General features: G+C 40.0%; 2 protein-coding genes across 4 annotated transcripts; both read left to right on the top strand.

The window, feature by feature from the left end:
- Positions 1-431: 431 nt before the first annotated feature.
- LOC127377359 (sodium/potassium-transporting ATPase subunit beta-1-interacting protein 3-like) lies at positions 432-6,829 on the top strand. Of its 2 annotated transcripts, XM_051425158.1 has the most exons (7): positions 433-686; positions 1,862-1,999; positions 3,466-3,546; positions 5,187-5,375; positions 5,983-6,043; positions 6,217-6,285; positions 6,379-6,469. In XM_051425158.1, the coding sequence occupies exons 1-6, from the start codon at positions 633-635 to the stop codon at positions 6,270-6,272; spliced, it is 579 nt and encodes a 192-aa protein (XP_051281118.1). In that variant the 5' UTR covers positions 433-632; the 3' UTR covers positions 6,273-6,285; positions 6,379-6,469. The 2 variants fall into 2 exon arrangements, with proteins under 2 accessions (XP_051281117.1, XP_051281118.1); XM_051425157.1 differs by lacking the exon at positions 6,217-6,285 and having other exon boundaries at positions 432-686; positions 6,379-6,829.
- Positions 6,830-7,482: 653 nt separating this feature from the next.
- ythdf1 (YTH N6-methyladenosine RNA binding protein F1) lies at positions 7,483-13,839 on the top strand. 2 transcript variants are annotated; one of them, XM_051425155.1, is made up of 6 exons: positions 7,483-7,914; positions 8,365-8,392; positions 8,874-8,968; positions 9,063-10,709; positions 11,807-11,851; positions 12,221-13,839. In XM_051425155.1, exons 1-6 carry the CDS (start codon positions 7,885-7,887, stop codon positions 12,233-12,235), a joined length of 1,860 nt encoding a protein of 619 aa, XP_051281115.1. In that variant the 5' UTR covers positions 7,483-7,884; the 3' UTR covers positions 12,236-13,839. The 2 variants fall into 2 exon arrangements, with proteins under 2 accessions (XP_051281115.1, XP_051281116.1); XM_051425156.1 differs by lacking the exon at positions 8,365-8,392.
- The last annotated feature ends 1,415 nt before the right edge of the window (positions 13,840-15,254 follow it).

The raw sequence follows: 15,254 nt of genomic DNA, 5'->3' as shown, positions 1-15,254 counted from the left end.
ATATTATATCATTAGATTATTATTACTGGTGCATTAATATAAAAGCTGGATTTTACTGTTGTAGGAGCTCATTCAACTATTTTGACTGCAACTGCTCATCAATTTCCCCCCATTAATGGATTTATTGATTGTATGGTTTGTAAATATTCAGAAAATATTTAAGAAATGCTGTCCCAATTACCCAAAGCCTCGAAATTACTTAAATTAATTTGATTATTATCAAACTGGAACCATGAAAATCAAGCTGTACAAGTACAATATAATGTAGTGGAGTAGAAGTAAACAGGCAGGAAAAGTACTAAAGTACTTTGAGTAGATGTACTTCCACTCCTGCAGCATCCTGAAGCTGATTTTGTCCCTCAGGGTTTCCTCCTCGTTTACTCTTTGTGGCATTGATCGCCTCTCATACCTCCTCCCCTCCCCCTTCCTCTCCGTAGACACACACAGGGACAGCCTCTACGTGCTTCCCCCATGAAGTGCGCTGTGCGTTTCCTCACACGTCTGGCAATGGACCTAAAGCTCCTCAGGGTCTTCCCTTGTGTTTGAGCCATCTAAAAACAGTTTGTCCACTGTTGTTGTCCTCATCCTCCTCATCTTCATCAGACCCAGCGGGAGCAGAGAGGAGGAAGAAGATGGGGTGCTGCTCTGCACGATGCACGCTCATCCTCCTGTGTTGTCTGCAGTTGGTAAGATGTTTTTCTCTCTCACACATATGATGCTTCGACATAAACACATCTGCTTACTCATCTGTCTTCTGCTGATACTCAGCGAGCAACTTATTGCAGGAGAAAATGACCAAACATTGCAAATTAAAACGTTTCTAATGAGTTTAATAGCTGCAAAGACTTGTTGTTTATTAGAAAAGAAAGTTCCTTTGTTGGTGGTAAAAAGCTTTTACTTTTATTTATTTTTATTTTCTTCTGGCAATATAAAATCTTACATTTACACTAGAAGCTACAACATTTTAACACCAAAAGCAACTTAAATACCTGTTTAACACATTCTTTGGTGTTAGATTTGATGACCTTCCTTTCACATTGTCATTCAGGTTTCTACATAAATTGCAAACTGAAGTTAAATATAAGAAATTAGAGCTGATTGGTGCATTTATTGGTTATTAGTTAATCAACAGCTACACACAGTCTGTAATTCTAAGAAGAAAAGTAATTTATTTAGGTAACAAAGCCAAATAATGTGATTGTTCCAGCTTCTCAAGTGTGAATTTTTTTCAGGTTTTCTGGATGTTCTGTCAAAATAAACTGAATATCTTTGTGATTTAGACTGTTGGTCAAAGCTAACAAGCAATCTGTGGACATCACACTGGGCTCTGGTGAATTATGACGGGCATTTTTTCACTACTTTCTGGCATTTTTTTGGCCAAACAATCGTAAAATTAATCAATACTGAAAAGAATAGTTAGCTGCAGGCCTATTAAAAGTATAATTTCTGTGTTAATAAGTAAGCTCATTGTAGTTGTACAATGAGCTTATTTTCAATTTCATTGTAGAAATTATGAAAAAGCAGTGAGCATCCACCAGTGCAACCACCACAATGAAGGGCTGCACCCACTTTGTCCTCCTCCTGGATGTTTCCCACCCTGCCCCCCCCTGTTCATGACTGACTGGGGCACCGACCTCAGAGGACTTAACGCTAGAACCAGGGTCTGTCTGTTCCCCCAGCATGCTTTGTCCCTTAAGGCTCAGTTGCCTTGACAACTTCTAAGAATGAAAAATACAACCATGTGGGGATTTACAAGCGAGAGAGCAGCGTCTAAAAAGCCTGTGTGAAAAGTGAGTGTGTTTTATTTAAGTCATCATCAGGGGTCTCTGAGGTCTGTTTCTGCTCCTGTTGGCTCCTCCAGGTAACTGCGCTGGAGAGGCAGGTGTTTGACTTCCTCGGCTACCAGTGGGCTCCCGTCATGATCAACTTCTTCCACATCATCGTGGTCGTCCTGGGCCTGTTTGGCGTCATCCAGTACAGATCCCGCTACGTTATTTTGGTGAGGGGAACTGTGGTTTTCTTTTTAACTTGCAAAAAAGTTTGTTTTAAAGCACCGAATACTGATTGTTGGCTTATATCAGTGGTTCCTGGCCTTCTTTGGCTTGGTGGGAATAGTTCGATACGTGAGAAGAATAAGCATGTTAGCTTAGCTTAGACTAAAGACTAGAAATAAGGGTAAACAGCTATTCAAATGGTGACAGAATCTGCCCACACTTCCCAATCAGAGGCAGAGTATGGCGGGTCCTTGTCGAATGCTGGTGGGGGGGAATAATTGTGTTACGCGGGTGTTTAGGGGAGCGTATCTGGACTTAGTAGGAGCTTCTTGGTCACGGAAAGTGTTTTAAACCTGCATTCTGTGTAAAGGCCAGCAGGGGGCAGCTCCATTGGCTGCAATAAAAACCAATAATGTGCATGAAGTCTTATAGAGAAATGTCCTGACTGCTCACTCGATTTATTAGCTCAGTGAACAGTTTCCTAACAAGTTTATGGTCTCAATTGATAGTTTCAAGTCTTCTTCCATACAGCATGATGTTTATTTAGTAAATTATGGTTCAATTTATAGTAAAATAGACAACAAAGCAGGATATGGTTTAGAGCGTGTCAACCTTGTGATTTGCAGGTCATTCTCAGTGAGTCCGTAGAGCTCAGGCACGAAACTCAGATCAAACTGTCAAACTAGGCAGTGCTGATCAAATACAAAGCTAGATTCTGTTACTGCGATGCTTGTTACTCTCCTAAAACAATATTAGAAATATATTTTAGTGAACTGTAATACTAGATCATGTGTGACCCGTTGAGCCACTATACGTCTCCTCCGCTGGCTCCGACCAAGCATCATGGCGACGACCGTTTTACCAAACTCGAGGCTTCAAAACGGCACTCCACAAACCAATGGGTGATGTCACGATAGGCTCACACTTGGTCGGTACTCTATACCTGTGAGGACCGGCCCATTTCAGGCACTGGACACAAGAGTGGTGTTGATCTTCTAATTTAACTGACCCCAGTGTGAAGTGTATGTAGCATAAATTAATACGAGCAAAAACTGTGATATGCAGGGTTAACCGGGGGTGTTATTGATCGGATATCTGAGATGTGTGTTTGAGGGCAGTGTATGACAGAAATAACAACAATAGTAAGAATAACAACAATCAATATTAATGACTTTACCATCAGCAGACGAGGTTGTGTGACTGGGATTGTTTCATCTGAAGGATTTTTGTAGCCTTGAAGTAGTGATATCATCCAATATGTCACAAGATAAAAAGCAACATTCAGATGAAAGTTTAAAAAAAAAAAACACATAGTTTTGTGTAACAGAACTATTTTTCTTTCTGTCATCTCTCTTTAATCATTTTGTGTTGCCTCAGTATCTCAGGAGCCGGCGCTTTGTACAGTTGTGCCATTCAGCTGCACTGTGACCCTGTTAAATAAATGCTTTCTGTTGTGTCTTTGTCTTCTCAGTACCTGCTGTGGACGTTGTTGTGGGTTGGCTGGAATGTCTTTGTTAGTTGTCTGTACTTGGATTTGGGAGGGCTTTCAAAGGTAAGTCTAATGGTCACGTAAGTGTCAGATAATTAGAGACTCAGCTGTTAAATACAGTGTTCAGCTCGTTCCCTGTCTCAGGGACCTGCCTGTCACATGATTACACTCCTTCACAGTTTCTGTTCTCAGGTACAAAATATCTCGGTCGCTTGTTTATGTCTCCGATCTGCAGCGGCAATTATATTGAACTGGCTTTTTTTATGATGAAAATTAACCTAAATTGAACTTCCTAAATATTAAATTAGACTCCACTGACTTTGTGGTAACTCTTATTTTGTCTAAATAGCCTTAATAAAAACAGTAACAAGATCAGCTTGTTATCATCTTATCTAAATACAGTCAAACTCAGGGACTTTATGTTAAATTATGACCTGGAAAAACTCATTCACGCTTTTATTTCTAGCAGAGTTGACACTGGTCTTTTGACAGGACTCCCCAAAAACACCATGAAAATTATTCAAAATTCAGTTTATCAAAAAAAGTGCAACTCCCTCTTTTTGCAATAGCCACCACAATGTTTAATAATTTATTATAAAATGAGTGGAAATGTGTTATATATTGGGTTTAGGCTGTTTATTACTCAAATGTGGGGGTTGTTACATAATCAAATGAACATTTATTACATTACTATTACTATGTGTGTTGTTATTAATGTTATTATTGAATAATTACTGTGGTGGTATTAAATAGTTGTATCGGTCTTAACAGAGAAAACTCCTGATAATGAGTGTAAAAGTTTCCTAAATTGATTAATTTCTCATTCATCAAGTAAAAATACAAAACATTTCCTGGTTTCAGCTTCACGAATACAGCTCAGTTATTAGTTGGTCGTTTAAATACATTTTTACTGATCGTCAGCCTTGGTCTCTTGTTACAAATAGCTTGACTCTACATTAGAGCTTCTCCCTGGACTCATCACTGTGTAGTAAATCATTAAATTAGCATAACTATGCAGCACTTACAGGTATTAATCTGTTCTAACCAGTCCATCAATGCCTCCTTCACTCTTCTCTTTTTACCCCTTTGCTAAGACATTTGTAAGACTATACCTGCTTTTAATAATGATTATGGTTTAAGATCCTTGAAAATCCAATTTCACACGAGAAATACTTTAAACATTTATCCAGATAATTCTGCAGATACTTCTTCTAAATCAAATTTGTAATCACTTGCAGAACATTTGAACAACTGATATCTTCAATATCTGTGTAACCGACCGCTTTATACATTTAAAAAAAACATTTTCTTGCTGTTTTCTGCCAAATGCTGCAATCTTTATGTCTAATATTGACTTTTAAAACATAGGTTTGTGCCTCAGCTTTCATATTTTTGTCAAACTTGTTAATTTTATTGTTCCTGTGTTTGTCAGAAAAAATTAAAAAGCTCAGTCGAAGATGAAAATAATCATTAGTAGAGGCCCCAGACAGGAAGCGAGGCTCATATTAAACCCCATATCATGTTCACATTGCACCTGATCTTTGTTGCCGGTCACATTTCTCATTTCAGTCTTTTTTTTTTCCTCGCAGGGATTTGACACTTTCTGCTGCACACAGTCTCAGAAAAATAACAGAGATACATTTAAGAACCTAAGAGCTGAAAAGTTGCCTTCATATCTCTTCTCTTCTGCTCTGTCACTGCAGGACAGCGACATACTCACCCTGGGAGTGTCGTCGCATCGCTCCTGGTGGAAGGACAACGGGCCGAGGTGTGAGAGCGACGGCCTTCCCTCCGCTGGGTGGCGGAAATGGGAGCCGACCCCAGCGTTGAGCTGCTGGCTGGAGTACCAGTACGTAGAAGTCCTGCACTGCATCGTCCAGCTCCTCGTATCAGTGAGTCTCTGTCACACATTAGTTAGTGAGTAACATTAAACAGGTGAAAATGTCAACAGAACAACTCAATGTGGCTTTTAAAACTTAAATTGAAGAGCATATTACCATTTAATATTGTTTTAATATCAGTAAATGTGCTTCTGCGCACACAGGAATGCACTGTTGCCTAGCAACAGCGACTGTAAATTGGAAAACAGGCCTGGAAACATTAAAAAAAATAGCACCACGTTAACACACTGATATCTGAGTTTGTTTGTACGTTATACATTTCAGGGTACCAGCCCCTACAGGATTTTTCTGGGCTTTTTTGGGGATTGTTGCAGCTAAAATGTTTAATTTCTGCGACACAAGAAACTGCGACACAGAAATTGTAAATAGTAAAAAAAATCCAAAACAACTTGTTCCAGTGAGAAAAGAAACAGCAGTTTGGTGACGTGGGGCTCAACTTTTTGCAATGATCGGTGAAAAATTCAAGGGGGTCCTGGTTGAATTAATTGTTCTGGGGGGGAGGGACTTTGTGATGAATCCTGTGCTTTTAAAACAAACAAAAGAAAGAAAATTGAGAAAATTACTACACAATTTACTGTTTTTTTGTGTTAATTTATAGCTCCTGGGATTTGTTTATGCCTGCTACGTTGTCAGCACTCTCTCAGATGAGGAAGACAGCTGTAAGTATGCCCCTGATCAATCAGAGAAACCATATATATACATATATAAATATAATTTACCCACATTTTTTCCTGTGAAAGTACATTTGCAGTGTCATTTTGTTTCATTTTCTTACACTGAGGTTGATTTGCTTTGTATCATTTATGTTGTTTTTCCCCCCTGTTTGTTATAGTTAATTTCATGGGTGAATTTCATCATTCATCCAAACCCTCTCAGTTGATCTTCTAATAAAGACCTTTGGGTATGTTTAGTGGCATCATTACCTCTTTATTTGCACCCATTTTATCTCATTTCCCATCTCATATACAATGTATTTTCTATATCTTTTGCTCAGATTATATAATAACCGCCAAGGTAAAGGCCAAGGAGGAGCCGGGCAAGAAGGGGAGACAACTCTGAAGACCTGTTTGTCAATAAAAACATCTGTTACAGATGTTGAACCTCACCGTGCACTAACTCTACACACTGTCCCGAGTAAACAGGGGCATTTCCAGTCGCCTTTATCGCTGCATATGATGCGTTTTTTCCTCAGGCCTTTCTGTAAAACTACATGTAACTCTACCTCTGTGTGTGTGTGTGTGTGTGTGTGTGAAAGAGATAGACATCACTAGATATGAAGCACTCAAGTGTGATTTTTTAAAAGATGTAAATAAGTACCTCATTCTTTCTGGTGTTTTGCAAAAATGTGTAAATTATTAATGTCATTTCAATTAGAAAAAGTGACCATCCTAACTTGTGTGTAGTGTATGATATAATTCAGTGAAATAAACCATGCATACAATACAGCTTTTATTGGGTTGTTGCACACATTTCTTTATTTTTAATAAGGCTTTTTGTGCTCCTGATGGCTCCTTAACACTAATGATAATTTGTAGGGCTGCACAAACTGGTAAAAACAAACTAATATTGCCATAATTGTGACTGAATTACCAGATGAATCTCGATTTGTGGGAATTTTTTGCATCGCTATTTTCATTATCATCATTTTCATTATTAAAAACACAATAACAACCATGATGATGTGACATTTGTTGGGCTGTGTACCAAACAAACATGTTTTCTTACATGGTCACGGCATCTCTGTACCTCTACAGTACTTAATATGCAGTAGTAGTAGTGCAGTAGTATTATGCACAACATAATAATGCTGTAAAGTCACACATTTTACCTTTAATTCAAAAACAACAGCAGCTTCTGCAATTTATATATATATATGTCGACTAATTGTGCAGCCCTAAATCTTTCTTAAAAGCAAAACGACTACACCGAGACATATTCACAGCCTTCTGGTGGCTCTCATGTGTATTTAAAAGGCCTAATCAATAAGAAAACAGTATATTTATTTTACACCTATAATCGTAAACACGATCACAACAGAACGTTCAGCTCTGCTGCTGCTAGGTAGCCGCGGACGCGTCGCCCTACGTCACCGACGTCATTTCCGGCCTCGCCGAACCCCGGATGAAGCTGCCATTGGGGCAAGTGAGCAGGGCCACCGAGGCTGCTTGGATTTTAATTTAACGGCGAGCGGGGGTCGCGGCGGATTGAAGCCCCGCTGGATTAATGTGGACAGGACAGCGGCGCGGAGTGCCAGCAGGGCTGCGACGAGCAAACTGTCCGCGCCGAGCCGAGCCGAGCCGAGCCGAGCCGAGACAACCGGCTAACAGCTGCTGCTAACTGTGTTTGAACTGTTAGCACAAGTAACGCAGAGAGAGAGAGAGAGAGAGAGAGAGAGAGAGAGAGAGAGAGAGATATTAGCCTCTTCCACACAGCGGAGTTTGTGCAGCTTACACACTGTGCGCGTTGTCAGGGCTTCAGTTTTAAACAACCTGCTGGATGAATGATGTCTGCCGCCAGTATCGACCCTCAGGTAAGCAGCGAGCTTCTCTTTCATTTATTTATGTATCAGCGAGGTGTGTGTGTGTGTGTGTGTGTGTGTGTGTGTGTGTGTGTGTGTGTGTGTGTGTGTGTGTGTGTGTGTGTGTGTGTGTGTCCCACTCTGAAGGCGATGCCAGCTAGTCAGGCTAGTTAGCCAGCTAAAAGAAAAAGAGGTGGTGGGGGGGGGGAGGTTAGGCCTGGACCACCACAGCTTCCCAGTAAAAAGGTGTCCGACTTGCAGCCGCTGTTTTTTCACTGCATGTGTGTTTTGTGTGTCCATGTATAAACGTTGTCAGTGTTGCAGCTTGGATAATGTGTGATGCTTTGACTTGAACACTGGAGACCCATGCAAGCTTTTCTTTTATGTCTCCTTTCCACATGCATTCCTCCTCCTCCTCTTTTTTTTTTTTTTTTTTTTTTTTAAAAATGTGACCACCTAAAGACATCGAAAGGACAAGATGCAAGCAAAGGTAAGAGGAAAAATATGCCTTTTAACACCTTGTATACCCTGATGCACAGCTGTCACCTGATGCCTCCATATATCATTATGTTTGTAGTCCTTATGTCAACAGAGAGAACCTATATTTTAATCCACGATTGCTGTGTAGTTGTGCTTATCGATGCAAAACATCTTGCACATTTCACCAAAAGGTCAACTCCTGTAAAGGTTAGGTTTATCTGACAGACAGGATAATCTATTTTAAATCACTAAACATCACTCTTTGTTTATTTAAAATGAATAAATCTCTTGTCTCTTCAGTCCCAGCTAGAATTGCTCTTTTTTTCTGGGATGTTGTAGAAGAAATTATAGTTGCATATTTTCCGCGATATCGTGGCGGAAACGTGCACAACGCAGATATTCGTGGCTTCGTTGTGGCTTCGTCGGGTTGTTTGGAGGTTTGTTTTGTGTAAATTCGGATGTTCCAGCTCTGACGACTGATTCTGTTGCAGCCTTTCCAGTTTCAGTGCAGAATGGCTCCCTCCACCAGAAGGATACAGTCCATGACAATGACTTTGAGCCCTATCTCACCAGTCAGTCTAATCAGGTACTGTGACACTAAAATCTTCTTATTTTTAACGAATCATGGCCGCATCTTGTTGCCCCTAACAAATGATCTTAACTCTTATTTCTGTTTGTAGAATAACAGCTATCAATCAATGACAGACCCTTACCTGTCCAGCTACTATGCCCCCTCCATTGGGTTTCCTTACCCTCTCAGTGAGGCTCCTTGGTCTACAGGAGGTGACCCACCGATTCCCTACCTGACACCCTATGCCCCCCTCAGCAATGGAGACCATCACTTCATGCACGACACGGTGTTTGGGCAGCCGGGTGGGCTCAGCAGCAGCATCTATCCTCACAGGTTTAACTTTTTCCCAGAGAACCCGGCCTTCTCAGCCTGGGGCACCAGCGGTTCTCAGGGCCAGCAGACTCAGAGCTCGGCCTACGGGGGCAGTTACAGCTACCCGCCCAGCTCTCTAGGAGGCACCTTGGTCCCCGATGGCCAGACAGGTTTCCATAGTGACACCCTAAGCAAGGCTCCAGGTATGAACAGCCTAGAGCAGGGCATGCTGGGCCTAAAAATAGGTGGGGATGTGACAGGAAGTGGCTCGGGTGTGAAGAGTGCAGGCTCTGTGATTGGTGGCGGTGGCGGTGTAGCTGCAGCTGTTGCCACGGGCAACGGTGGCACACCAATTGGAATGCCCCCTCCGAAACCGACATCGTGGGCTGCTATCGCTAGTAAACCTGCCAAGCTGCAGCAACAAAAGACGAAGAACAAACCCGGCACGCCCATCGCTGTTGGAGCTCTGCCTCCACCTCCCATTAAACACAACATGGACATTGATACATGGGATAATAAAGGGACTGTTACCAAGATGGCCCCTCCTTTACCCCCGCACCACCATCACCACCACCACCATCACCAGCAGCACCAGCCCCAGCTTCACTCCCATGCTCCCAGTCTCCTACCCCCCCTTCAACAGTCCCTACAGTCTGCCCAGTCCCTCGTGCAGCAGATGACCATGCAGGGTCCTCCACCACCTCCTCCACAGTCCTACCAGAACCACAACTCCGCTCCAACGCCTCAGACCCGCTGGGTAGCCCCACGCAACCGCAACTTGTGCTATGGCGGTGGAAGCTTGGACAGCAGTGGCTCCTCTAACGGCGGCGGCGTTGGTAACGGAGGTGGCGGTGGGGTGCCTCCGGAGCCGGGATCAGACTCCCACCCTGTGCTGGAGAAGCTGCGAGCGGCCCACAGCTACAACCCCAAGGAGTTTGACTGGAACCTGAAAAACGGCCGCGTGTTCATCATCAAGAGCTACTCTGAGGACGACATCCACCGCTCCATCAAGTACTCCATCTGGTGCAGCACGGAGCACGGCAACAAACGTTTGGACTCAGCCTTCCGAGCTATGAACGCCAAAGGTCCTGTCTACTTATTGTTCAGCGTCAACGGCAGCGGCCATTTCTGCGGCGTGGCCGAAATGCGCTCGCCTGTGGACTACGGCACCAGTGCTGGCGTTTGGGCGCAGGACAAGTGGAAGGGCAAGTTTGATGTGAACTGGTTGTTTGTTAAGGACGTGCCAAACAGCCAGCTGCGCCACATCCGCCTGGAGAACAATGACAACAAACCGGTCACCAACTCACGTGACACTCAAGAGGTTCCTCTGGAAAAGGCGAAGCAGGTGCTCAAGATCATCGCCCAGTACAAACACACCACCTCCATCTTTGATGACTTTTCCCACTATGAGAAGAAGCAGGAAGAGGAGGAGGTGGTGAAAAAGGTAGTGATTTCCTTTTAGACTTTGGACACAGTTTTAAAGATATTTCGGGACTGTACAAAAATTATTTAGGTGGGTGAAAAAAAACTTCCTATTGATCAGATTATGAAGTAAAAATATATATTGAACTGGTTTATAGTTCCAGTGTGTAACTTTTAGGAGGATCTATTGGCAGAAATTGAATATAATATTCGTAGGTATGTTTTCATTAGTGTATAATCACCTGAAAATGAGGATCTTTATGTTTTTGTTACCTTAGATTGAGACGTTAATGTCTATAGACGCTGCGGGTTCCACGGAGGCTGCGATGTTTCCACAGTAACCCAGAGCAGACAAACATTGGCTCTAGATCGGAGCGTTCCCATTTCATGCACATTTCACAGCCACCGTAGTTTCTCCTTTGTGCTTGGAAGAGGAGGGTGACTACACACTGGTCCTAATATTTAAAATGATGTATCCTGGCAGCCTTTCAACATCCTTATGTCCCATAATCAAGAGAACTGTTACACATCCGCCTGTGGAAAAAATATTAGGTACCCCAATTTAAACCTTCCTTATCTTTTAATGGATCATTAATTTGCATATTAGAGGTAAAATTTGTGATGCTTAGGGACTTAATAAGAAAAATAAATGTGATTTTTGGCTCCAGTGATGTTGGCAGTTAGTTGTCATAATTAAACCGCATTATGAGGCAAAGTTAAAGTTTTAGCTTCTTGTCTGACTGTAATGAAGAAAATTAAGCCCTGACACAGACATGACTGCTGCAAAACACACCTTTTATGGAACACATCTTGTTTATGTAACTGTTTGATCTAGTTTTTACGTAATAAATGTTAGAAGGGAAAGCTTAAAAATGAATTAAAGACCCTCCCCTGCTCTCCCAAAAACTCCTCTCCTCATCAAAAATAAAAATTCCCACCACCTCGCTGCTTAATAATATTTGTACAGTCCTTTATTTGTAAGATGGTTTTTATTCTTTTAACTTGTTTGACTGGTCCTTGATTTGAAATAACTAGAAAATCTGCTGATGAACTGTTTTTAAATATTGTGGTAAAAACTGATGAGATGTGTGTTTCTGATTTTTTTTTTTTTTTAAACAGAGCTATGAGCCTGCGTCAATACAGAGCCGATCCCGAATCGATCCGGTAAAGTTACCTTAGTTATCTCTCTCTGGGTTAGGGGCCGGTTGAGATGAGAATAGTTCATATTTTTAGTGTATATCTTTAGTAGATATTGATGTTAAAACAATGTATGTGTGAGAAATGTGGGTAAAAAACTCTCAATGTGCAAAAGTCTATAATAAAAATGTGTTAATTTAGACAAAAACTACAACATAATATGGTCAAAGTGTCACTGTAATTCCACAGAAAGTCAATTCATACTATTGAATCATCTGTCCCTACTATGACGGCTCTACAAACACATTGTTTTTGTCCTATAATATTACACATGTGGTGATGTGACATTGATTAATCTCTCTAATCATATCTTTGTTTTATTCCCCTCTTTTTCAGGATCGTCAGAAGTAAACAGAAGACGGCTGTCAAACGAAATTTAGATTTAAAAAAAAAAAAAAAGGAACACACAAGGACATAAAGAAATTGAAAACTAATATTTTTTTCTATTTAATTTTGTTGACTTTGGCCCACGTCAAACTTTTTGACCCACGTCGCTCCCGGTTCCCAGTCTTTAAGATGCGTGCAGGGATGAAGCTAGTTCCACCAGTTGAATCGCTTCAATAATATATATTTTCTTGTTTTTTCTGTATTTTTTAGCCTTATAAAATCTCTATCGCTACCCTGGAACTTGCATTCTTAACTAAATATAAGTAACAAAAATATCTGCACGTCTGTTTTTGAAAATCTCTTGACAACATGCTGCTGATATTCAGTGACTGTTCACTTTGTGGTTTGTGTGTTGGAGAAATGTTAAGTGCTTGTATTGGTTAATCTTAACGAGTGAACAACACTTTATTGACAAAATGTCTGCTATCTGTGTGTGGCCAGTTGTATTTTATATTATCAGAAGAAGAAAAAAAACAACTTCTATAATGCCCCCTTCCCCCCCTTTTTTTCCCCCAGTGTGAGGGGTGTCTTACTTTGGTGGAGGAATGTGTTCACTGAGAGTTTCTGTATGCATAGATTTAAATTGTGCAAGGTTGTGACGTTAGAAAGCATTAATGTTAGAGTAATATTTTGAATAATGTATCACCTGGCTTACAACTGATTTAAATTTAGCATTAAAAGTGGAGAAAATGTGGGGTTTTTTTGTCTCTCCAGAGTGGAGCCTTAACAATTATTATCAGCACTAGTGTAAATGAAAATTTGTAACTTTTTTTTTTCTTTTATTTTGTGAATTGTACCTCAAAAAAACGTTCAGCTAGAGATTTCAGGGAAAAGACGTCTATAGAGATCAAACGCTCTTAAAGGTGGTCCCTCTCTTTCTTATTTAAAAGGATGGAAAAGCAAATATACTGTATGATTTCAGGTTTTTATCAACACAAAAAAAAATTTGCTTTCTTGTTTTATTTCCCTGATACGGTGACTTTTTGTCCCCCCCCCCTTTTTTTTCTGTTTCTAAAATTCTGGAGGAAATGTAGCATGTAGGTACTGCTTTTTAAAACTCAAGCCAGGCCTGTCACTCTTTTTTTTTTTTTTTTTTTTTTGTTTCTTGTTCTCTCTTAACATAATTATAATCTTGGCATTCTCATCATTTTCATTGCTATAACCTGTCCACCATCATCTTCAGAAAAATGTAAGCTTTAATGTACTTGGCATTTCTAACTGAGATCGCCTCAAAATGTTTAACTGTAGCATTATACTTAACTGATTTATTGTCAAGTGTATGAAAACCCAGAGATTAGCCTATATGGTATATGTTTGTGACCTTTTTCTTTTTTCTTTTTTCTTAATTGCTTGCTGTATTGTGTGTGCAAGAGTGAAAGAAAAGAGAGGGAGTATGATTGTGGAGCAATCAGAGTTATATTACTGGTATTGGAATATAGAAAATTTATGCAAAAAGAAAAAAAAAAACAGTTTTAAGTCATCCCTGAATTAAATATTCATTGTATCAGAGGTCACCATCACATTCTTAGATTTGATCATGTTCATTATTAAAGATATACTTATCTGTAGTCTTTGGGGTTTTTTCATTATAAGTAGTGAATTAGTGTTTTGTGTACATGATCAAGTCCAAAATCACAATATTTACTATACAGGGGTTTACAACCTGTACAGTATACGACTCCCTAGATGCAGATAAACATTATAACCTCTCTCCAGTGGAGGAATATAACAACACATTTACTTAAGGTAGAAGTTGAGGTACTTGTACTTTACTTTAGTATTTCTACTTTACACTTGTACTCGACTACATCTCAGAGGCAAATATAAGATTGTTTACTCAGACTCCACTTAGAAAATCAGTTTTTCGTCTCGTTCCTACGAATTTAATCTTCACTGTGCAGAACGATGTGTGTGCAGAGTTTGACACTAGATCTGCTGAAAGTGGAACGTTTCATCCTGGTCCAGTATGAAATTTAAACAAGTGTGATGTAGAAACTTGAAGCCGCGAGCACAAACACTAAGAATGGACTTTATAGTGATGAAGGAGACATCTTGGGTCCAGCAGGAAAATAATAAATGAACAAAATGTGCATATTTGAATGAGGCAGGAGGAGTAGATGCTTGTTTTTTGTGGGGGAAAAAAAACATATCAGACACACATTATTATTATTTGTATTTCTCTTAATACACATCTGGAGGGGAGCTTTAAGCAACAGTAATAATAAGTAAAGAACCTGCATTCAGAACATTATTTAAATATATGCAACATTTACTTAAACTATCTAAAGTCAAAGTGCTCATTATGCAGTTAAATGTCCTCTGTTAGTGTTTTACTGTTGTATATATGATGTTTTTGGATTCATATTAATTCTGCATTAATCCACTAAATCTTTATCTGCTGTTGTACAGTTTAATCTACTTTTGTAATATTGGATTTTATTAGACTTTTTATACATATAATCTTCGCCTCTTTATTTATTTATTTCTTTTGTTCAAAATATTTCCTGATTATCTTTGTGTCAATCAATTAAATGATTAATTGACAATTCAGTTCAGCTGAAGTCATCAGCTTGGAGCCTGTAAACAGGAGCGGATCTACAGGGGCAGCATTAGGGTGCCACCTCTAAAAAATGACTGTAACCTCAGTTTAGTGTCAAATTGAACACAATCATTTCGATTAATATTAAAAATAACATGTTAAAAAACATAAATTAATATAAAACACAGTTGAGACTAAATGAGGCTTAAGTTCAATGTAAAATACATCTCTAGATATTTAATGCCTTCCTAATGTGACACAATAGAGTTTATAAATAATGTTTTTGAGTTCACATTTCTTCCCTTGGGGGGTTTAATCGATACTAAATGAACATATATTTCTTACCCCTTAAAGTCTCCCTGCCACCCTCTGGACACCCCATGAATATTTCTCTACATCCGCCCCTGCCTGTAAACTACACCACTGGCCTATTTTCTGACTTTT

The sequence above is a fragment of the Dicentrarchus labrax genome, unplaced genomic scaffold (genome assembly GCF_905237075.1).
Source record: "Dicentrarchus labrax unplaced genomic scaffold, dlabrax2021, whole genome shotgun sequence".
NCBI lineage: Eukaryota > Metazoa > Chordata > Actinopteri > Moronidae > Dicentrarchus > Dicentrarchus labrax.
Note: the sequence above shows the minus strand (reverse complement) of the source record. Positions and strands in the feature narration are given on the sequence as shown.

Bases quoted from the DNA above. Each gene is read 5' to 3' on its own strand.
- LOC127377359 (XM_051425157.1), top strand. From the start codon at position 633: ATGGGGTGCTGCTCTGCACGATGCACGCTCATCCTCCTGTGTTGTCTG. The intron at 687-1,861 runs GTAAGATGTTTT...TGGCTCCTCCAG, and splicing joins TCCTGTGTTGTCTGCAGTTG to GTAACTGCGCTGGAGAGGCA. The intron at 5,376-5,982 runs GTGAGTCTCTGT...GTTAATTTATAG, and splicing joins TCGTCCAGCTCCTCGTATCA to CTCCTGGGATTTGTTTATGC.
- ythdf1 (XM_051425155.1), top strand. From the start codon at position 7,885: ATGATGTCTGCCGCCAGTATCGACCCTCAG. The intron at 8,393-8,873 runs GTAAGAGGAAAA...ATTCTGTTGCAG, and splicing joins AGGACAAGATGCAAGCAAAG to CCTTTCCAGTTTCAGTGCAG. The intron at 10,710-11,806 runs GTAGTGATTTCC...TTTTTTAAACAG, and splicing joins AGGAGGAGGTGGTGAAAAAG to AGCTATGAGCCTGCGTCAAT.